The sequence below is a fragment of the Python bivittatus genome, unplaced genomic scaffold (genome assembly GCF_059951505.1).
Source record: "Python bivittatus isolate LINGU-HERP-01145 unplaced genomic scaffold, Pbiv_v1 ctg000610_np1212, whole genome shotgun sequence".
Lineage (NCBI taxonomy): Eukaryota > Metazoa > Chordata > Lepidosauria > Squamata > Pythonidae > Python > Python bivittatus.
In genome coordinates this window covers 48,708,956-48,735,899 of record NW_028277088.1, presented here as the reverse complement: position 1 = coordinate 48,735,899, position 26,944 = coordinate 48,708,956, and the positions used below count along the sequence as shown (strand labels likewise).

The following is a 26,944-nucleotide window of genomic DNA, read 5'->3' as shown; positions in this document are numbered from 1 at the left end:
CTTGCTTCATCACTGACAGAGAGAAATTTCTCCATCATAAGAAAGACTTTGGGAAAGATTCAGTAGAGCAGGATCACTGGCAGCTTTGCTCTTGGTGGAACCAACTATGTTCTATTCATAAAATGAAAAAGGACAATCTTTCTAACACCTGGCCCAGGCACTTTGCTTGATTTATGTTATGCTGCCAATGCACAGCAGAGCACCAGATCCGTGCAATCAAGTATATGCTTCATGAACAATCAAGTATGCTCTTTTTCAGCTGACAAACATTGGTGAAGGAGGCTGTCATATTCAACTGCCCTGATAACCTTTCATTGTAGGGTAAATAATATTTATATGATTACAAATCAGCCTTCTCCAGATCACTTCTCTAGATGGTTAAGACAAACACTGCTATCATCTCCAGCTTGTGCCACCACTGGCTGACATACTGAGAAGACTTCAAGGTATGAAGTTGCTTTAACTAGTACCCACTCTATAAACTCAATGCATCTCTTCTGAATGATCTTGGCAATTTGAATACTTTTAAGAAGAAGTAGAATCACATAGCTAGTTGAGATGTAGGGTTTAATGAAACCCAATGTCTCTTTTTTGGTAAGCTGTGAAAAAGAATGGTTGGATCCACCCACAGCATATCTAAGAACTGAGAGCATATGGAGCAAAAAGGAACTGAGAACATAAAACAAAAGAAAAAAGGATGACTTTGAAAGCAAAACCCACCCAGCAAATATTTCTTTGCAAGCAAAGAATAACGAGTGTTGCCTTTAGAAAAGGCACTGAGAACAGAATATTTCTGCCCTGGAAGATAACTGCACTCAAGAATCATTTGCAATGTTGTTGTTTTTTTTCCCCCAAGCATCTCAGGGGAACCATTAGTAAATTGCTGCTATGTTTTCCAGCAGTCATTTAACACCAAGTTACTGAGAGTCAACTGTAAATCCTGTGGAAATGCAAGCATAGCCGAGAAGAGTTCACATAGCAACCTAGGAATACTTTTTGCCAGCTTTTGCACATCTTCTGAAGATTTGAAGCTTTGGAATAAAACCAGATCCTTAGGATTATACTATATTCAACCTGTTCTGTTTCAAGATATGTGTAGCATACTATTTTCATTAGGCACTTGCATATATGGCTGGTTTCAATTGTGCATTTAATGATGGGTAATCCTTTTAATTTTCAGACATGTGGAATTTTTTGCAAGTACAATATGGAACGATCTACGAAGAAATATCCCATTAAGGGTTCTAATGTTTAATCCAGTCTGCAGTCTGCCATGGATTCAGAAACTTTCTAATCATACATTTGACTCCTTTGTATGACCCATTCCAGTAGCGGTAAATATTTGTCCCACTGTATAATGAGACACTGATTAGAAATCACTCTTACATGGATTTGAACTGTCCACTTTAGTTTCTGTACCAGTGTTTCTGATTTTCAATCTACATTTTCACTGCCGTGCCATTTTCTGGCCACAAAGTCTCCAGCTAGACTTGAAAGAATTTCCCTAGTGTACAAATGCCTTGTTGAAGCTGAATTAAAATTCCTATACTAGAATCCCAAATGAGAGATGCTTATTTCATTCCATAAATATCAACATCTCCAACTGATTAATTTTGATCTGTTTCCTTGTTTTACCAAAACTTCAAATAAGTTCTAATAATTGTTTCAACAGCACAAAGTGTTGTAATAGGAATGATTTAATGATGAATAAAATGTATTTATTATATAATAAAACAATAATTTTCCACTCAAGATGAAATCTATGTTTTGATGGTGTATGGTGGCTTAATACAGTTGATATTGTAATTTTCCAGGTATATAATATTGACTAAAATGAACGTCAAATGTTCTAAAAAATGTTTTATTATGTAAAACTTTTCTTTAAAAAGCCTTCTAAATATAAATCCTGGCAAGTAGCTGCTTCAGAAATATTTTTGCTAGTAGAATTTGATCATGCTGAAGTAACCTTGATGAAAAACACTGTCTATCATCAAGGACTTCTAAGCTGGGTGTTTTCAGATTCTTAGCTTTGAAGCAGCTTTTACTCAAGGATTCTTAATTTCTTTAACTAACAATGAGATACTAAACATTATGTGATGTTCTGGTCTGGATCACATTGTACTTTGAAAGTTATTTTTTTAACATATGAATACCAGTGTGCTTTGACTATGGGGAGTAATGGTACTATTACATCGCAAAATATATTTTCAAAGTCTCACCAATACTTTGGTGTTAGTAAAATGAAGCACAGTCAAATTTTCAAAAAGACCAGAAGTGGATGGGAAGTACTTGTATATGAGAATATTGTGACAAACACTGAACCTATATATACTATCAGAAAAGTTGATCCTCAAGTAACATTACCAGGCACTATCTACTCTATCAACACAAGTAAACACAGGAGAAAATAACTTCAAGAGGATGAAACGTGGAGTACAGAGTATTAATGGAATGAGGGTCAACTCTTTCCTCGTATGCATTTCTTCATTCCAATTTCCCCATCCAATCCACTTTTATACTAGGAGGAATCAAGGTAAAGCAAAGATTTGAAATTGTATTCGGGGATGTGATCTGGAATGATGAAGCTGAAAACAAGAAGAGGATTAGATGTACATCTCTGATAGTTCTCCACTCCAAAATCTCCCTTACCCAAGTTGCTTTTCTTTAAAAAAAAGAAAATAAATATGAGGGACTTAATGAGCACACACAGTGTAATGCTTGTTTTTCCAGCTGTGTTTCCAGCTGGTTATGCACAATATGAATTATGTACAAGGGAATGGCACTGCACTGTTGGAACATAACTGCACACACTAACTACAAGATAAAAAGAACGGTCACTTGATAACAGAGAAATCAAAAGGGCCATCCCTGCCCCTGACAAATTCTATTAACACAGCAGGTCAATAGTTATGAATTATATATGCATACTATGATGTCCTAAATTAGCTGAGGGAAAATGGCATCCTGTTCTATCTTCCCTCATTCCTTCCCTAAAAGCAATTTCCCCATGTATCAACTAAATATGTTCTCCTTTTGTTATCATGGCATTAAGTTACTGAAGAAGGATTAGGTCAAGTGTCACCATGGTAACAAGAGAGATTTTTGACCTTCATCAATGTACCTAAATCTTAAGTAACATCATCTCAAAATAACACAGCTCTTGACAAGGTGAATTGAATATACTGCAACTACCAGTGCATTTAAATGTTTACACAGCAGTGACAAAATGTAAAACATTGTATGACACACAGATGTCAAAACCGCTATACAGGTAGTCCCCAGGTTAAGAATGCCTGGTTTAAAGATGACCCATAGTTAAGAATAGAGCCTACTGTAGCAAAATGTGAGTTAAATATACAAGGGTTTGAGTTAATTATATAGTACTACTTATAAGTATTATAAAATAATACTGTTCCAGCTTACATATAAATTCAACTTAAGGACAGACCTTGGGAACAGAAGTTGTTCTTAAATTGGGGGCTATCTGTATAATCAAACAGAAGACCCTAGCCCTATTAGAGGTCCAGTTCTGGCCATAGTGCCCCTTTTTCACTCCACACAAATTGCTGAAGTGTCTTTAGGCCAAGGAACAAAATGATCAGCCTATTTCTTCTCCATTGCTTCTAAATAACATACTGTCATAAAACATGTCAGACATAAGGAATTGGAATAGCGTATGGCAAAACAAATCTGAATGGTGGTAATTGAATTCAACACTTGACATTTTTACACACACACCCCAAAGAAATACTTGGGGGCCCTGAATATCTGCTGCATGTGGAACTTTGGCCCTTAGCAATCATCTTCACATTTCTGACTTCTATAGTTTTGGCTTAGGGCCTTGTACCTTCCTTGCCTCAGTCTCTTCTTTAAGTTACTGTTAAATTAGACGTGAATGTTGTGTTTACACAACAATGAATAATCCCATTCCAAAAAAGCTGCCTCCAGACTTTTTTTTTCAAAATACAGTTATTCAGCCACCACAATCTCTGTGTGGCAGATACCTTGTCAGAAGGAAGGAGAATTTGAGAGGCTGTAGGAAGTAAAAATAACGCACAGAATTTGCCTGAGTGGCTATTATATGTAATAGCAAATCATGCAGCTGCAGCATACACTGTATGGCACATTTCCAAGCCAACTCTGCACTTGCTCCTCAGACTGGGAATTCATCATCTGGAGATATGACTTCCCCTGTGTCTTTCCAGGCAGTGAAGTTTACATTCAAAATGTGTTTTATCTCTCAATGTGGTAAATGGAGTAAATATGATAAATACGATGGCCTCTATTGTATGGCAAACCACACCACAGTAAAGACCAAATTTTCATGTGACCTGTCCTTAGATAGTGTCTCCAAAACTGCGATCAGCAAGCCATACATTTTCATGACCCTTCAGAAAATATTTTGCAAACAAAGGCTCTAATCATTGACTAACTGTTGCTTTTACTGCTTCCTACTACAAGTTGTGGGAATCTTCTAGACCTAAATCAATTCTTCATAGAAGTGGCCCCATGAGATGCTACACAAAGTCCATGTGAAAGCAATTTATAAAAAGTGCTTCAGCAGCTGAACATAAATTCACTGTGTTCTGTGGACATGTCTGCAGTAATGTGCAGTGGTCTCATTCCCTCATGGTTATCAGGGGTTATTATTCATTTATTTTCAAGAGGCTTTGTTTTTCTCCTCAGTCTTTTGCCCCTCTTCCATGGGAAACATTTCACATTTTCTGAGGTGTTCATTCAGACAACAAATTTATGAACTCCAGTGAAGCCTCAAACCAACAAAAGGAAGGTTTTCCTCAAGAGCAGCCTATTAATGGCCCGCATTTATGGCTTGAACTTTGTAAATCTAAGTCCTTCCTTGTCAGTGGAAGCAGTCAATTCTTGCTTGTAATTAGGGAGGCTTTATGAACTGGGAATTCTCAACATTTAACATAAGTACACGTTTTCAGTAAATATCCTCCAGTGTGTATATGCTGGAGGGTGGGGAATACAAATGGGGCCTGTCCAGCAAATGTTGTACACAGCCACAATTCTGTCATACTAATGGCCCATCTACTTTGCTCATCTGTCTCCATCAAGCCTAACACATACGAATAGGTACATTAGCAGTTGATACTCGTTTAGAAATTCTGCATGAGTTAGGGCACAAGTCAAACGCTCAATCTGTCATTGTTGTTTTCTGTGACACTGACATTCCATTTTTGTTGTTTAATGACAAAGTAAAAAGCACTTTGCTTTAATCTAGAGCACATTTGGCTGGATACATGCATGAAAGTATTGGGATATGAGTAAGAATGGATGATTCGTGATGGCTCACTCTATAATGGAAATCATTCTGTGGTGAGAACAATCCTGAAACAGCCATCAGTTATACTACTGTGATCTTCCTCACATGATATTATTGCTGTTCTTCCAGATCTCTGTTCAGTACCCTACATGCTGACTGACTGCGCCAAGATGAAACATTAATAAATGCTTTTCTGCCTAATAACTAGTAACGAAAATAAATGTATTTGGTTTGGGCAATGTTTTTTAAAAAAATTACTGTTCTATTTTTTTAACATATTGTAAAATTATAAAAACTCTTGTGACACACACAGGACATAGGGAAAAAATCCCATTTTTAATATAGCGATCGAGTGATCATATCATTGTTTTAACATTGCCTACAATTCCATTTTGATTGCCGATTTAATGTAAGGTACAGTACATAAAAAGGAAAATCCCTTATCTTCTTCTAAAGGTTCATTTCATAGAGTAAGGAATTTTCCTTGCACTGAAAATAATATAACAAGTGAATAAATTAGCATTTTAAGATGTGGAAAAATTGGTTCATCCAACCCAAAAAGATTAATTTAAATCAAAATAAAATGTTGGGGAAACAGAAATCTTCCTGAAACCGGTCTCCAAAGCAAAGATTGCAAATATTTTTCAGGCCTCTTAAAACCTAACCAGATTATTAAGGACCAAAAGCCATTTCCCAGATCCTCTAAAGCTTAGATCACAATACTAGATTTGTGCTTGGCTTACTAAGTACAAGTTTAAAATAACATTAAGTGACAAAGGGAAACATAGTTTGTGGATTTCTTGATTTTTTCCATTTGTTTCAGATTATACTCCAATCCAAGCAAGAACAGGTAAACAAATAGGAAAAGCAAATCAGGTATCAGCCAAACAAGCTATGATTATCGTGCTCACTCACAAGACTAACTCTGGCTTGTATCTGGTTTGGCATGATGTATAAATACAGCCATTTTAAAAATGCCACTCGATTCTCTTTTTTTCTCCCCACAAAATAACAAATAATGATTGTTTATCGAACATCTTAGTAAATGATTCTCAGTGAAGATAGATATTTTTGCACAAATGGCTCCATGAACAGTATTATATATTTTAAAGTCCGCAGCTTCTCTGGTTTCCTCTCTACTACTCCAGAATAAAATTCTACTCTTGCAAAAATCTGGCAGCACTATTTGAATAAATGAACAATTCTAAATATTTTTAAAAGACAGACCACATTTGATATGCATTACTTAGGTATGAACCACACTGTAGAACTATGAAACTTGTGGGTACTGTATCTGTCTTTCGTAATGTAAAAAAGTAGTGAACAAATCTTATCCCATCTTTAATGAGCACCTCAAATCTATATTCTCCACTCAAAATATATAATCTACCAAATGAGATCAACCAAACCTCCAAACAATCATTCTACCTTATTTAAGCAAGTTTGGTACACAGCATCTAGTCCCTCGCTACTATCCCACAACAATCCATAATGTCCAATTCTTCCCTAATATAAATGAAAAGGAGAGGTAGAGCGATTTAGACAGGAAAGTTTCCTAGAAAAAGCAAGGGAGGAAATGACACCTTTTATCAGACAGCATACATCCCCCAATAGCTGATGTTTCAGCTGCTCTCAGTCACACATTTAACCCTCACACAGTCTGCCTAGTTGAGTTTCACTTAGTCTCAATCGCCTTCCTTTTTACACAGTCTGAATCTGGAGACTCCGACGTGCCCAATCAAATTATTTATTTATTAAAAACAAAGCTGCGTACCTACAAGGTCCTGTATTTTTGGAAGCCCCATATAATTTCTACATTTATATACCCTTGATCACCTATTTGATACTAGAGAGACAAAAGTCTAACCATGAGTTCAGAATTCCAATCCCACGAGCAGCTATGCTGTCTTCCAGCCCACTCCATTCCATTCCCTGTCCCCAGATCATCCGTTTTAATTCCCAGTTCTCTAATCAGCAATCTGTGGCTATCTCAGGGGACTATTCTGGATGTTCATGATCCTCCTCACCCCCCTGCCCCAGCTTTAAAGTTGTGTTGTTGTACTTTTGAAAATCTCAGGGTTCTTCTTGATTATATTGATTTTCCCTCTTATTCTTCAGTGGACCCATTTAGCCTAATTTCTATCAAATTCATGAACTAGGTTCACTGTTAGAGAATAATAATACATTTTATAATTACTAAGCCCACTCTTTATTCCTCTACAACAATATTGGCTGCTTTACTATTGTGATAGTTCAGAAAAACTTTTTTTTCCCTGGTTTTTTTTTGGCATGGTTAACTATTTAAAATGCCCTATTCTTGCTTAAACACCCAGTTTGGATTATCTTTTCTGCACACGCTCAAGCTTTAGCCTCCACCTCCAACCACAAGAATCCAACTTTTCCAGAATGCATAATGAAAAAAATCAATTACATATAGCTTTAGCTTAGCAAAGGAAGTGAAGGATATCTGATTTGTTCCCCCATCAAATGGGAGCTGGTCGAAAGAGAAGAGTACAAGTATCAACCTTCTCCCACAAAGAAGGACTGAGGCTTCCTTTTCTTTAGGCAGTGCACAGCTGACAACATTGATTTTTGAAAGTGTTAAAGCTCAGAAACAAACCCATGCTGGCTGGGAATTTTGGGATTTACAGTTTCCAGGAATTTGGGGGTTATAATCCTCAAATACCTGAGCACATCAGGTTGAGGAAGGCTGCCTTAGGGTTATATGTTGCAAGCGAGTATATTTCTCAGTTTTGTGTAGATCATACCGTTGTGTAGACCACACTGATAACATTAAGAAAAATGCAGTTTAATAGGATTTAACAGTATTAACTAAAAGACAACATAATAGAAAAGATCTAGAAATTATTTTAAGTCATTAATTTTTTCAGATATATAGCCAATGTTTAAAAGCATTATGCTCACTGGATAATTTTGCAAAGATTTTAATGCATCTGGCTCACTTTTTGTTTTCTTCTCATGGAGATGGGTACAAGTTCTACAAACAATTTAGTTATCAACATTGACAGAGCTCCCAACTACCTCTCATCCTTTTCAGTCTAACTTTATGCAATTCAGAGCTCCATGGGGGAAGTATGGGACATAATAAAAGAGATTTAAGTAATATCTTTCAATCCATGTTTAACTATGTGATAGCTTCATACCTCTCCTTACTCAGTCTGTTTTGTTACAACATCCCATCAAGGTACAAATCTCACCACTTAATAGATAAATCTATTTGCTTGCCTTGCTACCTACTCCCAGCTGGAGACTAAGACTAGAACAGTCCTCTTCTGAAGACACTCAATAGCCCAGCCACCTCTCACAGCACGGTCGCACCTTATATGTCCACATAACTCAAATGCCAGTACTCATGAAGATTATAGTCTCGGTAACGTGCACATGCGGGAGACTGCAATTAAAAAGGCCCAGTTATGGGTTTAGAATACTTGTACTTAACAGTAAACTTTGCCATGGTTACCACCTCCCACAAGAGCAACTTGCTTGCCACGGCTGCCCTTTTTATTATTATTTTTTTAAAAAGGTACCACAAAAGGAAAAAATAATTATAAACCTGGAATCTGACTGATAGAGGGCTGCAGGTTTCAATGCCCCTCCTCCCTACCCAGTTAGGCAGGCTCTCTCTCTAGCTCTTGAAAATGTAATTTCTGAAAAAATACACCTGATTAATGTCACCAGTCCATCTTTTAAGGGGATGCATAAAGACCGAAAGGGGGAGGGAAGAAAAGTCAAAGTTTCTTCCAAACATCCATTAATTCCATCAGACCAAGAGCTATTAACATTAGTGCAAGATGCCTCAATTACTGCAGGACAGCTGGTTACAGTAAGTGATCCCCATAACCCTGCCTTTCTTTCACACATAAATGTACTTCCCCTGAGAAATCCAGCCACTTAAAGCCTACGGACTGAAAGGCAATATGTGAAAGAAGGCGGTTACTATACCTCTTCATATTCACCAGGAAAGGCTTAAGTCACCCAAAGGACTAGACTGTTCAGGGAAGTGTTAATGGCATAGAGTGTTTTGAGTATGAATGGATGCCATCTAAAGAACTAACAGTCAATAATTTGCACCCAACTCACAGATATGAAACTGGTTACAGTAAAGCCCAGTTGTTTTACTTCAGCTTTACTGAGCAACAGAGGATCAATGAAAGTGTAATAAGTAAGAAATATAGAAAGTAGAATTTTTTAAAATTAATAAAAATAATAATGTGTGTGAAAGCAGAAGAATGAAAGAAGAACCATTGCCTCCCCAATTAACAAAACACACAGCTTTATTTGCCAGGATTCTCATCCACTCAAGGTGATTCAAGTAGTTAGTAGAGAGATGAAGTTCATGGATAAATTATTAAGTGCAACGATGTTGCATTAGAAGTCAATTGCTGTCATCAAAGGACTGCAAAGCTCTCTTCTTGCTCAAACATTTCCTACAAATAAATAAGCAAAAAGGAAAATCTGGAACAGGCTCTAAGTCCCATCTGCAAGACAGTGTCTCAAATTAAGGAAACCAGATTGAAAAATATATGTCCACCAGGATAATGAGTGCAAGAACAAGACCAGGAAATGAAGTTAATAAAAATCATGCTATAAAGACCTGTTTTTGACTAAGCAATCTGCCTTTCGTACAGCTTGGTAATGGATGGAGCATCGGATGCAACTGTACAACTGCCAGCGTTTACATTTATCCTGTGCTCAGTGGCCTGACTTACATCTCTCTATCAGCTCCAGCCAAAATATCTGGAGGCACCCAGGATGGTGAAGTCATCATTCTGCAGGTAACACTTAGGGGCATGGTTTATTTTCAACTGATCAAACCAAGGCAAATATTGTCAAGTCTGGTATTGCTAAAGGGTTAAATAAGGATGAAAAAACATAAACAATACAGATTAAATAAAGCGATTATTGTGAGAGAAGCAGTGCTGTCCCAGAAGCCTATTCTCTCTAAAAATAATTTGGGGTTACTTCTGGATACTTCTGGTGACAAGCAGGAACAAAACCATTTTTTAAGTATTGTGTATAGTCCTCCTCCCTCCTATTAAAATCAAATAATGAAGATACACCATAAAAGCATTAAAATATAGCAGGAAGCTATATCAAATACAAAGTAAAAAGTGCATCTGCAAAAATGTGTGTGTGCATATGTATTATAATAACCTTAGAACAGGCCACTTTATATCCAAGGAAAGTCAAGTAAGCTACTGAGAAATCAGCTGGATTCACTAAGCACTAACATAATAGCCTACTTGATATTTTAATATGTTTGTACTTCCCTCACCATCTTCATTGCCCTCTTTGGAACCTGTTCTGATTTAGCTACATCCGTATTAAGGCAATGCTCAAAACTGAATGCAGTAAGTCCAACTAGTGATTTTGCCCTTGATGACATATTTACAGAAATCGTAACCCACTTTCACCAAACACCATGGACCTCTTTAAAGTCAGAACCCAAAAAGAAAAAAAGAGAGATCATCCTTATAGAAAAAAATCCTTTGCATACAGTAAGCCCTAGATTCAAACTTTAATGCTTCCAAGAATGGCTGGAAAAAGCTTAAGTTTAAAAACTTAGACAGCTCCTGCCAGTCAAAACAGCTGAAATAGACTGACTTCTGAAAAAGGCATTTTCATATTTTCTGCTCTGGATTGGAACAACAGCAGAAGTTTGGACTGACTGTCAATCCCAGAATGAAAGATATGAATGTGTGCATCTAAGTACTATGCATGTATTTACGTGTCAGTTTATATCTATTTCTCCCCATAAAACACTCCCTTTATTGCATTTAGAAATTCAATAGTGCAGAGACAGCACAAAAAGACAGACAGCAGGGGCAATATTTCCTTTGGTATTCCTAAAGAATTGAAATCCTGTCCAGGCAGGAAGGTGGCAAACTGCAAAGCTGCATTAAAACAAACTACTATGAGATTCAGGGTTTAAGAGAAGATATTCCATTTTTAATTGGACTGAAACAGCTTTAGTTTTCCATTTAGCATCCTATTGCTTGTATTAGGGCATCTTAAAAATATGGTTCTTCAGTAGTCATCCTCCTCCTCTACCGGTGTGTGTCTTCCTCCTTTACAGGAATGCTCCTGAATGACTTAGCCAGGTAATGAAACATTTGCAAGAAAAGAACCAAGCTCAGAGAACCCCAAGGACTCCACAGTGAATGACTACAGTCTCAAAACACAGAGGAAATCTAATTAGCAGTGGGGAAAATACCTTTCATCTACTGAAGTCTTCACATGTTGCAGCATATCCCTCGCAAGCCAGTTCCTATACTACCTCATGACCTTCTATCTGAAAGAAGACATCTGCCCTCCTTCTCTGATAAGAGATTTGCTGTCGTGGTCTCTCTCTCTCCCAATCTTTCTCTCTCTCTGAAAAACAACTGAGCCACCAGACAGCAAATTATCCTATGATTTTTTACAATTGCTCCAAGTCCATGTTTAACCTAAGTTCGGAAGCAGAAGTGTGATCTTAATCCAGGGACAAATAAGCAAGTGAGGGTGAGCCCAGTGAAGAAAACAGCAAGGAAAACAAGGGGGAGGGCCCTCTTTTTCAGTTCAATTAAAAATTTTTCACTGACAAATTCCCTGCTTTAGTCTGCCAGTTTTATTTAAGAAGGAATGGAAGGGTGGGGAAGGAAATGCTGACAAACTGGCAACTTATTAATCATTGTAATCAACACACAATTCCTGTTTGATGAAGCTACGGTTGTGGTGCAGATGAGATACAGCCAAATTTACCCCAGGCAACAGCAAAGGTATATCTACTGCTCCAACTTGAACTATATTAAGTTTGCACTGAATGATTAATTGAAGCCATCAGGGGACAGATCCTTTCAGTTACACAACACGTCTGTTCCATGTGCAGAACTGCCAATAGGAATGCCTTCTACTGGGGTTCTCCTGTAACTTCTGTTAATTATTCATTAGGGATAATCCTCCTGATGATACTTGTTACAGCATTTGATCTCATGAAAGAAATGAGATTTAAGGAGGATGGGAACTTAAGATCTTAGCACTCCAAGGAAAGATTGAAGATAGTAAGGTAGAACTACCTTATATTAAAATGCATTCATATAAAATATTAAGCTAGGATATATAAAAGATAATGGTTGTTAAACTAGTAGTATTGGCCTGGGCCACACAAAATTCTAAGCCATCATGTCTCAATTCCCACATCATACTAAGTTAAAAACAAATATGATGGTTTAGCATGAGGTGAATCCCACTGAATTTCAGTGAATTCCACTGAAACAAATAGTTAAAGCAGATCATTAACCAGATCACTAGGGCCCTAGTCATTGAGTATTCTTAATCCTATCAACTTCACATCCATCTCTGGGGCTGTTGGGATAATCTGTGACTTTCTAAATGCAAAAGACGGAATTATGCACACAACTAATAACAGAAGAGCAGAAAAGATATTGCTTGTCATGGTTAAAGGTAGGAACAGTATGGTACAAAATGTATTTTGGCAACTAAGCATAAGCTTCTTAAAGCATTTTTATTAAATTATTTAGGTCTGTCATCAAGTTCAACAACCTTAGGCCATTATAATAACTGAAGAGTTAAAGAAAAAAGTTATCAAATGTTATTTATATTAAAATATTATTTCAAAATGGACTGTTTGCAAATAATTAAACATTATTTATTAAATTTTAAGATCTTATATTAAATATAAGAACTAATGGACCAGCAGAAGGCCCGTCTAATCCAGATTTCTGTGTCATACAGTGGCAAACTCCAAAGAGGACAAGGAGGTCAGTACTGCTCTTTGGTATGCTGCTTGGGTTTCAAAAAAAGATAGCATATAGCCATCACCAATAGGAGTCACTGATAGCTCCATCTTTTACGAATCTGAAGTCATCTAAATTGGTGACTGTTGTCACATCCGATGGTATTGAATGCCATGGCTCAGCTTGTTGTTGTTTAGTCGTTAAGTTGTGTCCGACTCTTCGTGACCCCATGAACCATATTGCGCCAGGCCTTCCTGTCCTTCACTGCCTCCCTGAGTTTGCTCAGTTTCATGCTCATTGCTTCAGTGATGCTATCTAACCATCTCATCCTCTGCTGTCCTCTTCTCCTTTTCAAAATGGCTCAGCTATGTACTATAAAAATATGCACTTTGTTTTATAGGCTCTGAATCTCAGTGCTTCCATTTCAGTGGATAACTGATGTATATCACTGTGATACCTTCTGCCCGTGGTTTCCAATGGATGAATAATGTCATATACTTTCACTATTTTATCAATGCCTGCAGCATTGGATTACTGCCATGCACTCTATGTGGGGCTGCCCTTGAAGAATGCTTGGAAACTTCAGCTGGTACAAAATGCAGCAGCGTAGGCAGTTATGGGTACTGGTCATTCATCACATGCGACACCTCTGCTCTGGGAGCTGCATTGGCTACTGGTATGCTTTCAGGAATAATTCAAGTTGCTGGTAGTTATAATACCTTTAAAACTCTTCATTGGCTTGGGGCCAAGTTACTTATGGGACCATCTCTGCTCTGTGGTGTTTAACCATCCAGTTAGATCAGCAGGAGAGGGTTAGGGTTAGATGCTCCGGGTCCCATCTGCGAGGGAGCGCCATCTCATGGGACCCAGAAGAGAACTTTTTCTGTTGTTGTGCCTGCCTCTGGAACATCATCCCCACGGAGATCAGGCTCACCCCAACCCTGCTGGCCTTTCACAAGATCTTAAAGATGTGGTTTTGACATCAAGCCTGGGGCCCTGAAAGCATGGGTAAGCCCATTTCCTGGTTGTATTGATTGGGGAGGCAGGCTTGCTAATGATCTTGGCTGCTATTTTATGCTATTCATAATTTTGGATACTGTTTTTATTCTGTTTTTAACTGTTAGCTTCCCAGAGCCATAAAATTATATTAATTAAATAAATAAATAAATAGATAAATAAATAAATAATCCGTGGAAAGCAATGAGAAGAGACACATATTAACAGATTTACTGGTAGATATATAGATAGTTACTATCTCTGCGCCAGTAAGAAAATTAAATTTTCTTAAATCAAAATCAAATTCTTAAACTATTTTCCCTTAACGCAGTGCTCTCTACACATATTGGGTTTCAATTCCCATCCATGAAATACAACACATTTCTAAACTGACCAGTCATTTGGAACATCTAAACCATGGTGCTCTCTTCTAAGATGTATGCATCCTAAAAAGAAAACCCAATTTGTCCTCTCAGTGTTCATTTATTGATTTTCCAAGTGTATCATCATCATCATCATCATCATCATCATCATCATCATCATCATCATCACCATCATCATGCTTTTTAAAATCACATGGATTGATTCAATACTAAAGACTTACAATACAAGTACATGTGATGCATTTGTTCCCGTCAGGCTGAAATTCCTCACCTTCAGAGAAATGTCTACCTTCAAGTGTGCACCCTGGGGAAAAACAAGTATTTTATATGTTTATATAAAATCACAAGTATTACATAAGTATATATGTACATATGTAATATCTGTGTGTGTAATATATACTGTATATTACACACATATACACACATACACACACAAATCTTTTCACACACATAAACATTCTCTGGTAGTATAGCTGCAATACAAAAAGCATGGGAAAAATGATTACTGATTCTAATTATTCCCAAATCACAAGTTCAGTAAAAAAAAAAATTGTCTAAAATAACAGAAGCATGTACAGGAATTCATGTTAAATTACCTTTTCATTTCCAAGCCTTTGGGCTGCACCACATTAAGATTTTAGATCTTATCTTCATAACCACAAAGATCTAGGAACTTAATTAAAATGCATTAAGCAGAGCTTCCATTAACATACTGTGAACCCCAGGAATTTGGGTTTAAAGAAATGCGGAAAAATCACGGTTATATAATTCCTAAATACCAGAGCTATAAACAATGGCACTGGGGTGAAACTAAACAGAGCCACTGTGAACACAGAAGGAAAAAAAAACAGTGGGACCCTAAATGATAAGGAATTAAGCCTCCGATGATACCTTTGCTACTAATGTAATAAGAGAATTGTGCTTCTGCTCCAACAGAAACAAGTGGGGGGCGGGAATAAGAGCAGTAGAGAAAGGGAAAGAAAAGAAAAAAGAGGGAAAAGTAAATCAGTCCAGACTTGTTTCATTCATTTTCTGTACCTAGAAAAAAATTAGAGCCAACACTTTCTTTTATTTATCACCTGGAAGAGAAGAAAAGGTACATATTTCCAAATGGGGAACTTTGCACATGTACAGTCCTGAAATCATTCTCTCAAATCATCTTGAGATGCAGGCTTAGGAAAGACTCCTGCCTGACACACTGGAAAATTTTATCAGCTACTTAAAGTAAGCAATACCGGGATAGATGGATTGATATTCTAAATTTAATGCAGCATCATGTGCTTGGTGGCAATCATACAAAATATTTTTTCCATATAAAGTATGAGGAGGGTAGCATGCCTGCTGCTTTTAAGAGGCTGAGCACTGAGATGATGCGTAATGTGAATTCTTGAAATCAAAGCTTGTGCAAGAAATACATTCAGCCACAATACTCCTTTTGCTCTCCAAAGAAAACAACTGGATAAGGGTTTGGGTAATTTCCTACAGCAGAAGAGCTATTATTCTCCCTCAGAAATCAATTAATGCAACATCTGTAGTTGCGGCTATCTTTGTCACTCCATCTCAAGAGGGCTGTCAACCATCAGAGAACTACAAAGACAGGAAAGGGCTTGTGGAGTGAACGTAGGCAAAAGATATGAAAAATGTGAAAGCATCACACTGCAACAGCGCAAGGAGCAGCAGCAAAACCAATGTAGCAAGAAAATGACATTCAGACTGGTGGAAGTAAAACACAGTAATACAGGTGCAGCATGAAAGAACAGTAGAAATGAAGAGAGGGACATGGAGTAAGTCCCCAAGAAATCAACTTTTCTTCAGCATGAGTCTTTTTATTGTTTGGTCATCCACACACACAAAAAAGGCTAAATAATATAGACGCCATGGTATCAGAACAGCATAAGGACAATGGTTATGGGGGTGAGAAACTAAATGGTAGCTTAAAAAGTCTGAAGTACTAGAAGAAATACAGCCATCTAGTCCCTTCACCATTCACTCAAGGCTGGCTGGATCTGACTCTTGGTCAAACAAGTGTATCTATACGTCTTAAATATTAAAAGCAAAAAAGTCAGCTTTCCTATTCTTTAGGCTTATATAAATCAATCTCTCTCAGCTCTTACCTGGACATGTGGGGCAACACATCCCTGGTTGCTTGTAAGGGTTTTGACAATGAACAATACACTGAACCTCAGATTCTGTTATCACTCCTTCCTGCCAAACAGCACAAGAAAGCCACAATTATCATCCACCAAAAACCAAAAGTATATCACTATGTACAAAGAAGACAGGTTACACATGCCCACCTCACACACTCTTCTGATCTCCCTTTTACCAACATCATGCAGATAGACATTTGACAGAAGATATGTAAGGTTTGATGGTTTTAGAAAACAAAACATATGGAGCCTATAAATCCCCATATGGCTATACCTGAATAGTCAGGAAACTTGAGTTTGTACCCCTCTCCAAGTCATATTCTGTTTTCAAGCAGCTAATTCTTGTTATATGTTCAATCCATTGTGCTAATTTAATGAAAAGCCATTTCAAGAAACAGCAGATCATTGATGAGAATCAGGACATGCCTAACTCTGGACTTCCTTAGCTATTCAACATCTGCTTAAGGATGTCAAATATGATGAGGCTATTTTTGTAACAGCGTACCATGGTATCAAAAATTAATCCACCCCCCCCCCAAAAAAGTACATGAACCTTCTAGCCTGCACCTGCTAGATTTAGCTAAGCAGCAGGAAACTAAGAAAGCTTCTTGAAGTAAAAAAGGTTTCAGTCTTATCAAAAATGTGTAGCGTACAGGAAACGTGAAAAGAATCAGCCACTCTGCTTTGATGCTAACAGACCTGATAAAAACATTCCTTCCACTCCAATTCTTTGGAGAAAGAAAGGCTTATGAAAAGAGAGATAAGGCCTGCAGAACAGAAGCCTCTTATCTCTGATGCTCCTGTTGATAGGACTCTAGTAAATGATCACTTCCTGCAGTCCTTACTCCAGAAGTCAACATCTTGATCAACATGAAGGGGATGACAGGATCTCTGTGCACTAGTTGCCATTCTCTAATGAGCAGATTTGGCTTCCTAAATGAGGAAGAAGCAGGGACTTTTCAAAAGGTCCAGATTCCAGCTCTAAATGGAAGTACAATTCCCTATTTCTGCTTTGTGATAAGAGCAGAAAGGCTCCAGGATATAAATGATGAAACTGCAGAATTCCACTGCAATGTGTAAAGAGCAAATGCTCATGTCAGTCTCTTCCTCCCTCCATCACAACCGAGGCAATTCAGTGATATTCTAATGTCACTGAGGAATTTTTGCCCACAAATAGTATCATCTGATCATATTGGCTGGGGCATGGAAAAGGCATAAGATGGCAATATCAGGATTTGTGTATGTTGCCTCAGATACTGTATTAAATACACAGAGATCCTTTATGGCAGTCACCATGTACTCAAAACTACATGTAATTTTGCCTCTTCTTCTTTTTCAATGTTTATTTAATATCTGGCTCTTCAGTATAAACATATCCTGTGTGGGACTTTAAATATAAAATGGCAAAGTTGAATATATTCTGACAAAACAGAAAAACAACCTGTTCAGGTCACAGCAGCTCTAGATAAACAAGGGTTTAATGAGCTGAGCCAATAATGAAGAGTATAAACTGGCATTAAAATATAAAAGATGCAGCATTGGGCCTCAGATGTGTAGCAAAATTCTCATGTGAGAGAAGGTGGTGCCAGAGGTACATGAGTGGACACTATAGGTCAGCCATCATTCTGAAAGGTTCCCAGAAATGATATGCAAACAATAGTTACCGTATTTTTCCATTAACAAGACACCCCAATGTATAAGACAACCCCCACTTTTCCAACCCAAAATTAAGAAATCAATATTTTAAAGATAAAGCAGAACACATTTTTGTTTAGTAATTAGGTAACATTTACCTGATACACTCAGTGGGAGGAGGTCCAAACTGTCTCTCTGCAGCTCTATTTCCATGCTCTTTTGCATAACTGATTACATTCAATCACAAGTGAAACTGCCGATAGCTTGTCTCTGCAAACAGACTTCCTCCAATTGGTTTGTTCAACATCAGCTGATGTCAGTTACAGAAGGCTCATGACTGGAGGAAGCCTCTTTGCAGACACAAAATATGGACAGTTTCACTCGTGATTGGAGGCTCGTGATTGGAGGAGGCCTGTTTGCAGAGACAAAGTATAGGCAGTTTTGTAACCGCGCAGTTCTCTCCTTGGCTTATTTCCTTGCATAAGACGCCCTTCAATTTTTAGTGTAACAATTTTAGAAAAAAGTATCATCTTATAGATGGAAAAATACAGCATTTTCAAAATGAATATAATTTTTCTAGTCCCAGCCACTGATCTAGCTCTGTTTTGTATAGTCTACAAAGCTGTCCTCGGTATTACAAAAAACAATAATCCTAAAGGGTTATTACCAAATCACAGGTAACTAGGACTGGACTCCTGCCCAACCAAAGATACACTGGCAAGCAGTAGAAGCCACTTGGACCTCCACAGGCAAGAATCAGGTCATAATCTATTATTTGGCTTCCATTATCTATAAGAATTTGGGGCAAACATGGGGCCCAGTTATTTGAGGGATTGTCTCTCCCTCGTTATGTCTACCTATCCTATCAGATCCAGCAGGAGAGGCAGAGACCAGGTCCCATCTATTAGTGAATGTCATCTGGTGGGTCCAGGAAGAGAACCTTTTCTGTCCTGGCACATCATCCAGGACATCATCCTACCCTTTGGAATATCATCTGCCTAGAGATTAGATTGGCCCCAAGTTTGCTGGTCTTTTGCAAGGCCTTAAAGACATGGTTTGGTCACCAAACTTGGGGATCCAGATGTGTAGCAGAGCCCATACAATGTTTTATTTTAATTTGTTGGTGGCAGTTTTGGTTTTACCTTGGCTACCGATTGTGTGTGTGTGTGTGTGTGTGTGTGTTTTAATCGTTCTGTTTTTATGGTGTTTTTAACTACTGTCAGCCACCCAGATTCATGAATCTGAGGTGGGTGGCCATATAAATTGGATGGATGGATGGATGGATGGATGGATGGACGGACGGACGGACGGACAGACAGACAGACAGACAGACAGACAGACAGACAGACAGACAGACAGACAGATAGATAGATAGATAGATAGATAGATAGATAGATGTTTAGATGCACCCTAAAATGTTTGGGGGATGAGAAACCTAAGCTTGGTGTCAGATTTAATATAAACATTTCAGATATTCATAACCTCGCTCTGTTAACATCTTGAATCCATTGCTCTGTCTAAAAGTGCTTTCACAGAATGTCCTGAATCTTTCCTTGGGGAAATCTTTATTTTCTTGCTATTTTCATAGGCAAATCTCCGAGCAAAAGAATATATACAGCAATTCTCTTATGCCAACAGGGCCTTCCATTCTTCACTAACTTCTGTATTCTTCATGCAAATCCCAACTGAAGATCAGTTTCACTATATGAATTGATAGGAGATAGCTTTTGCTTTCTTTCTTATGCTTTCTGAATATCAGAAATTCAATGTTCCTGACACCAATTAATTCTTGTCCTTACTTGACACTGTTGTGTGAGACAGGGTTTATTTGGAGTCTGCCATGACACTGAGCTGTTATATGAACTTCCTTCAAAACTGCAACCTAAGGGTAAAACACAAATAAATAGAACAGTTAGCAATCTACACATCTACTAAAAACATTCCTTCAGGAGCTGTTCAGTTTCTAAAGATCTAATTGCAAAGCTATTTATGAAGCATCAGTTATTAAAGGCATGATCTGCATTCTTAAAAAAAAAAAAACCAGAGAAAGCTGCTAATTCTCACAGGTCAGACGATATATTTGAAAATATGCCAACAGGCAATCATCTATCTGTAATGCAACACAAAAGGCAGGGATCACTGAAATAAATAGAGATTATGCACTTAGGATAAACTTACACAGAAAGAATGATTGACTGATGTCCAACATAGGCAGACGGACAGAAGGATTGACAGACAAGGGAATTGGCAGGGGGTTAAAAAAAAGTCAAAATGGCAACTGCAACATAGAAGCCCCACTTCTTTTTTATGTGTGTTTCACATCAACAAGAGGTGGGGATTCAATTGTGCAGTTATGGTCACTATCTTGGCTTCTGACCCCCTCTACAGACACCCAGACCCATAGATTAACCTTTATTACAGTCACATGCTAACATACAAGACAGAAACTAAATGGCAATCATGAAATTTTCAGTAAGACCTATTATGTGCAGGCAACTTTAATTTCTGGCATAAAGACAATCATATTCTATTTGGTCAGAAGTTGACACCTACTCTTATAGAAGAAGTGGCAAATCTTAGAAACTTGGAACATGTTGATTAAGTTCCTGTTGTCTAGAAGATTCATAACATCAGGACACCCAGGAATATTCCAAATCAGAAGCAACACTAGGCTGTTAGGGTTATCCATATAAAAGTAAACTGAAGCAGGATGTGCTGCAGCATTTTAGTAGCATCTGAGCCACAAGAGCAAGTTGTCTCACTGTAGCAGATGTTCATGAATCTGCCTTCTAATACCACTGAAGGAACACTATTAAAGTGAGCAAACATAAATTTCCTGCAAATCTTCCTGATAATGCCTGTTTTCTGGATATTAGATAATGAGATTTTTCAGCTCATCTATATTGTTATTAGCAGCCATTAATTGATGAAAAATTGAAATTACTGAGTTATTAGTAAACAATGTTTATCAATCAGATCCAGATCTGAGTCCAGGCAGAGGATATTGTCTTCTCCAGCCCTTATTTCCTCTAATTGTTTTCTGTTTCCCAAGGAGGATAATTCTTCATTTTCCCAGTCTAGCAGAGCATACTTACTAGGACATAAGAAGGTATGTAACTCATTTGTCAATTCTTTATGAAACAGCATATCTTTTATATAGTGCATTGTGTCTGTGGCTCAGAACTCTTTCAGCACACTTCTTTGACTTATTCTTGCTCTTAGTCTTTACTTCGTTGTAATTCTCATGTCATTATTTGTATTCCCTATCTTCATTCTGATACACTGATTCTTTCCTAAGTATCAGTAATAAAAATAGGTATTGCCATAAAAATGTCCTAAAATCAGACAGGTATGTCAGTCACAACCACAACCACCACAATCAAGTTGAAAGCATCTTGAAAACAATGCAATTATCATGGACTGATGTAAAACAAGCCTTGTTAGATTAAGCTCAATTCATGTTTCAATCAAGCAACTTTTTGATGGCAATACCTGTTTATCTTTGTTATACAGACAATATCCTCTGCCTGGAATCAGAGCTAAATCTGATGGTTACTAAGAACTCAAGCAATAATTTCAGTATTTGATCAATTAATGGATGCTAATGAAAAAGTAGATGAGCTGAAAGTCCTTGAGAAATATGTGATGAGTTTACAAGAAGCAGTAGTTGAGAATAAATTAAAGGAAGATAAACTAAAGGAGAATCAGAATAAGAACAATAACAAGCACAATGACCCATGCTGGGGAAATTTAATTGATAAGAAGGGTGAAAGGGAAAGCATAGTAAATCTGTAGTAAGATACCGTATTGCAAAAGTTCTGCCCCTCAGCTCCTCTCTACCTTAAAATGGACATTTCCAATTCCAGAAATAAGTACACAAGTACCTGAATAGAGTGCTAATTCCCCGTGTTGAGTATACACATAGTGTTATCTTACAGATTGCTGACAGTGAAATAAACAAGGGCACTGGACACAAGAGAGCTCCAATAATTTTTTTAATGTTCCATTTTGCCATCAAGGATTCCTAGAATCAGGGGTTTTGCAGAGATTTCAAACTGTCCTTGTTTTATGAGCCCCAATTATTCAGGGGATTGAAGACTTGATGTTACATTTACAGTCATTCACAGAGGCAGATTATGCATGGACAATCATGTATGAACTTCATATACATGCATACATATACAGATTCCACTGGAGTTGGGTGGCCAATAATAAATAAATAAATAAATAAATAAATATGGCTTCAAACACTTTTTCTTGTTGTTTTTAATTTTTCCTTTCATTTTCCTTTTTCTTCTTTTTCAACTGCTTGTTTTTCTTTTCCCCTTTCTATTATGCTTCATTAAATAAAGTAAAAAATATTATAAATATATTACATACACATGCACACTACTCATCCATCCATGTGTCAGCATCCCTCTATAGCATGGACTGATCTCAAATGTGTTAAAGCATCAACAAAAATCTTATTGCCAGTGATAATGCATTAAAAATGAACAGAAGACTAATGTTTCCACAGGACCTTTTAAAGGAAAAACACTTTTTCAGCCAACTGCTTCAACATACAGTACAAAGCTATGAAAGACAGCTGAGCATGCCTTGTCCACACAGAAGAAAATAAACTCTACTTTACCATATGACTATGGACCATCCTGACAATGACCATCAGAGGCCTGGGAAAAGCTTTGCAGGGATGAGGTAGTGACTCATGAACGCCCTGGGCAGGATTTAAGCAACTTGCCTCGCTGGCTGCCTGTTTTGACAGCAGAGATCAAGAATTTGATTTCCCAACTGAGACCTGGGGAGATTCTGGAAATGATCTAATCCTACCTGAGCTGATTAAAAAAATAACATTACATGGTGGCCTCCAATCTTAGCCTCCATCTATATAGCTAAGTATTGCTATAATCCCCAAATAAAAGGGAAAATCCTGTAAATGACAGGCCCAGCAGCTTGGTAAGTTACAGTCAGTAAGTTCTGTGTTGGGCACTAACACTGGAAATTGAGGGACTGACTGGAGCAAAAAATGTATTTTAAGTAAGAACAAGTTGATTTCAGGCTTGATCAATCCACTATTGACCAGTGCCTCGTACTCCAACACTTGATCCAGAAGCATTGTAAAAGAACAATGGTATCCTTATACGCAGCTTTTATGGTTTTAAAATCAGCATTTGACTTTACCTCTGAGTAAAACTGTGACAGAAGGTACCATAGTTGATTGACACTGAATACTACTTATTCATACAATAAAGGCTGATTCATCTCTGAAAATCAGATGCAATCTTCTAGAGCACTCACCAAATACAGTCCAAACTTATAAAGGTCTGAGACAAGACCGGATCCTTTCCCATTTCAAGTTTTATATAAATGACATGATGAATTATTTAAATAATTTGGTTTTGGTCTTTCATAATTCTTGTTTGAAATGGCCCATAACGTTTATGTAACCCAGACTGTCTGAAAGATGCCAGTGCCATTTTGAAGTTTTCAGGACTAAAGGAGGTTATTATGTATCTGGGACCCATAAGCTCTTTGAATCTAAGTCAATTTCTTCACGGAGCTCAGATGAGCCCTTTTTCTGATTTTGCCCCTCTGGAGGGTGCATAGTTAAGTTCTGAAGAGCTATTTTTCAGCTATCTTGTGTTTCAAATGCTGGACTATAATTGAAGACAAGCATGGTGAAAATGGATGCCAGAGTTTGGTTGTTCATGGTTAAGTTACTGGTTAGGGTTACCCCCCTCTCCAGCTGAACTAGTTTCACCAACATTAGCTGATGAATATCAAACTCTATGGAGAAGAAACGTATTAAAGAAATTATTATCATCTGTGTTATCTTCATGTCACCTACTCTCAAGGCTAAAATACATATGAAGGGAGCAGTAATCAAACCTTGCCACAATTCAAAATTTCCCTATTAGTGAAAATGAAGATATATAGTAGCACCTGAGGATACTTTATGCACACAGAGGTCCCTAAACATAGGAGGGACTTTATTTTTCCCTGTTGCAGTATTCTCCCTTCAACTGTACTGAGGGAAGATACAGGAGGATCTCCTCTATGGATTGCCTGTATCCATGAGATAATGGACAAGTTAAAATTATTGAACATGATGCTCTCTATTGTATGTTCTATAGAGACCTTTGTAACATGCTTATCCACTCATTATTTTTAAGACTGTCAGTCCATACAAAGTATTTAATAGCTGTTTGCCAATTTTACATCTCTTCTTGGATTATATTTATCTTCTGTTTATTCAGGACCATTTTATATTGTATTTTTAATTGATTTTAACTTCTTTGTAAACTGCCCAGAGTTGTTTTTTAATGAGATGGGCAGTGACAAATTTGATAAATAAATAAATACATGTATTTCTCATAGTCATATTAGTATATAGTCAATGGATGTCAATAACTTTATGAATCAACCTTCTTTCTGATTTTGTTCACTGTGGCTTAATGGGCCTCAGCATGGCTATTCTCACTGATTTATGTAGTGTACAAGTATACTGTATAAAAAAGTTCTTATTTCTAAATTTCCATACCCCAAAGGATTCAGTTTAAAGGTCTCCCGGGCAAGTGTGAAGTTTTGACCAAACATCATCTTTTCTATCCTTATGATATACCGTATTTTTCCGACTATAAGACGATACTTTTTTCTAAAATCCTTACCCTAAAAACTGAAGGGCGTCTTATTCAAGGAAGTCAGCCGAGAATTGCACAGTTGCAAATCTGCCCATACTTTGTTTCTGCAGAGAGGCTTCCTCCTATTGCTAGCCTCCAATCACGAGTGAAATAGCTTGTCTCCCAAACAGACTTCCTCCAATCACGAGCCTGATGTAACTGACATCAGCTGATGCTGAACAAACCAATTAGAGGAAGGCTGTTTGCAGAGACAAGCTATCGGCAGTTTCACTTGTGATTGAATGTAATCAGTTATGCAAAAGAGCATGGAAATAGAGCTGCAGAGAGACGGTTTGGACCTCCTCCCACCGAGTGTATCAGGTAAATGTTAACTAATTACTAAATAAAAATGTGTTCTGCACTATCTTTAAAATATTGATTTTTTAATTTTGGGCTGGAAAAGTGGGGGTCGTCTTGTACATGGGGGCGTCTTATAGTCGGAAAAATACAGTACATCTCCTTTTATGCTAGTAGTTGATCAGGTAATACAGACCTCAGTCCTAGTAATCAGATCCTTCCCACGAGATCATTTCCATAGCCAGTCATATAATAATACCCCCTTTTCACTTCCCATTCTAGAGCTCTGAGATCTGACATAATATAGCTGTAACTAATCTTGGCATTATCATTTGTTCCCATATGAACAGAAAGAGACACCTGTCAGTGGATATGATGAACTTTGGAAGCTTCTACAAAACAACTCTGATCCGTACTTCCAAGCGACAGCACATTTCTTAAACTAGTAAAGCACATACTAGTTTTTTTTCCTAGTAGTAAGAATCATCATCTTCAATTCTTCTATATGTCTTCTTGCAGGTGGAAGGCGCACTGCCTTTGCTCTTCAGCAATCCAGCATCCCTTTTCTTGTTTCTTCAATTTCTTCTGCAGCAGCCTAAAAGCTGTTTCTCAATTCTAATGCTTCAAAATACCTTCCTGTCCTCTTACTTCTGGTTGAAACCATCTTCCACTAAGTACAATCCTCCCTTCAATTTCTCCTTCTGGAAAGTCACTTCCTTTTTCAGCTCTTGCCATAGCACCTTCACTGATTAGTCTAAGAAATCTTCACCTTCTTATGAGCTGAAATGTGGTCACTTGTTCAACTCATCTCAGTTTCTCTGCAAGCACTGCAATAAATTTGCTTTTGCTACACAATTACATATTCTTGTTTTCAGATAAGAACATAAGCATATCACAAGCACTGCAGTTCACAGTTGCAGTTACTTTTATCCATTTTTTTCTTCTGTTCTTTGCACTATCCCCTCAGAGGAAATTCCACCTTGCGTGCTGCTGACAAACTCCCTTTTCACTCACCCAGTGATTTTATTCCCTGGAAAAGTTGCAATCAACAGCTTCTCAAGAAATGACCTTTCAGTCCTAAATAGCCCATCAGGACACAAACTCTTCTCTCATGTTGTATTTTCTTCCAACTCCATCACCAAACTGTCTGTCACATATTGCCTATCCTTTTAATTTCGTTCTGAAGCTAAAAATTCTTCAGGGAGTTCTGTTTATTTTAGGTTAGAAGGAATTTTATAAATAAATTTCCTATTCCCCCAAGAGGAAACGTTCATGGTAAAGAATTGTAAATTGGCCCATAACCCTCATTTCCAATGATGGATTTCTCTCATTTGTTTTCTCTTACTACTTCTCCTTTTGTTTCTGTTGGCATGAAAAATAAACAACAGGAGGAAAAAATCAAGGACATGTTGTATTTAATTCATGATAAATTATTCCTTGGGGAGACATCATACTAGAATATTTTAAAGGCCAAAAATGCCCTAAAAATCTGTATTTCATAAACATTAATATGTTGACCAACTTAACGAACTGTATGTTCTTTATATGGAGGATATTTGATCCATGTTCACATATTTTTATAACAAAGTAACATTATTAGTGGCATTGTCTAAGTAAATCCCAAGTTTTATTCAGGGACAGTGTTATTAACACTAATCATAAAAACATTCTCCATTTATCAGTTAAAGGGCAAGTAGGCATAACCTTTAAGCACAGTTAATGGACTGGAAGCAGACTTCTTCTGTCAACCACACTGATT

General features: G+C 37.4%; 1 protein-coding gene across 2 annotated transcripts in view; it reads right to left on the bottom strand.

The window, feature by feature from the left end:
• The window catches only part of BMPER (BMP binding endothelial regulator), a 170,946-nt gene that overhangs the window by 103,920 nt on the left and 40,082 nt on the right, over positions 1-26,944 (bottom strand). The window contains exons 4-6 of one of the 2 annotated variants that reach the window (XM_007426348.3): positions 20,008-20,090; positions 16,538-16,628; positions 14,645-14,727 (exon numbers count right to left, since the gene is read on the bottom strand). In XM_007426348.3, coding sequence (XP_007426410.2) covers positions 14,645-14,727; positions 16,538-16,628; positions 20,008-20,090 — 257 coding nt within the window. The remainder of the gene's footprint in view (positions 1-14,644; positions 14,728-16,537; positions 16,629-20,007; positions 20,091-26,944) is intronic. The other variant, XM_088149970.1, reaches the window with a different exon arrangement.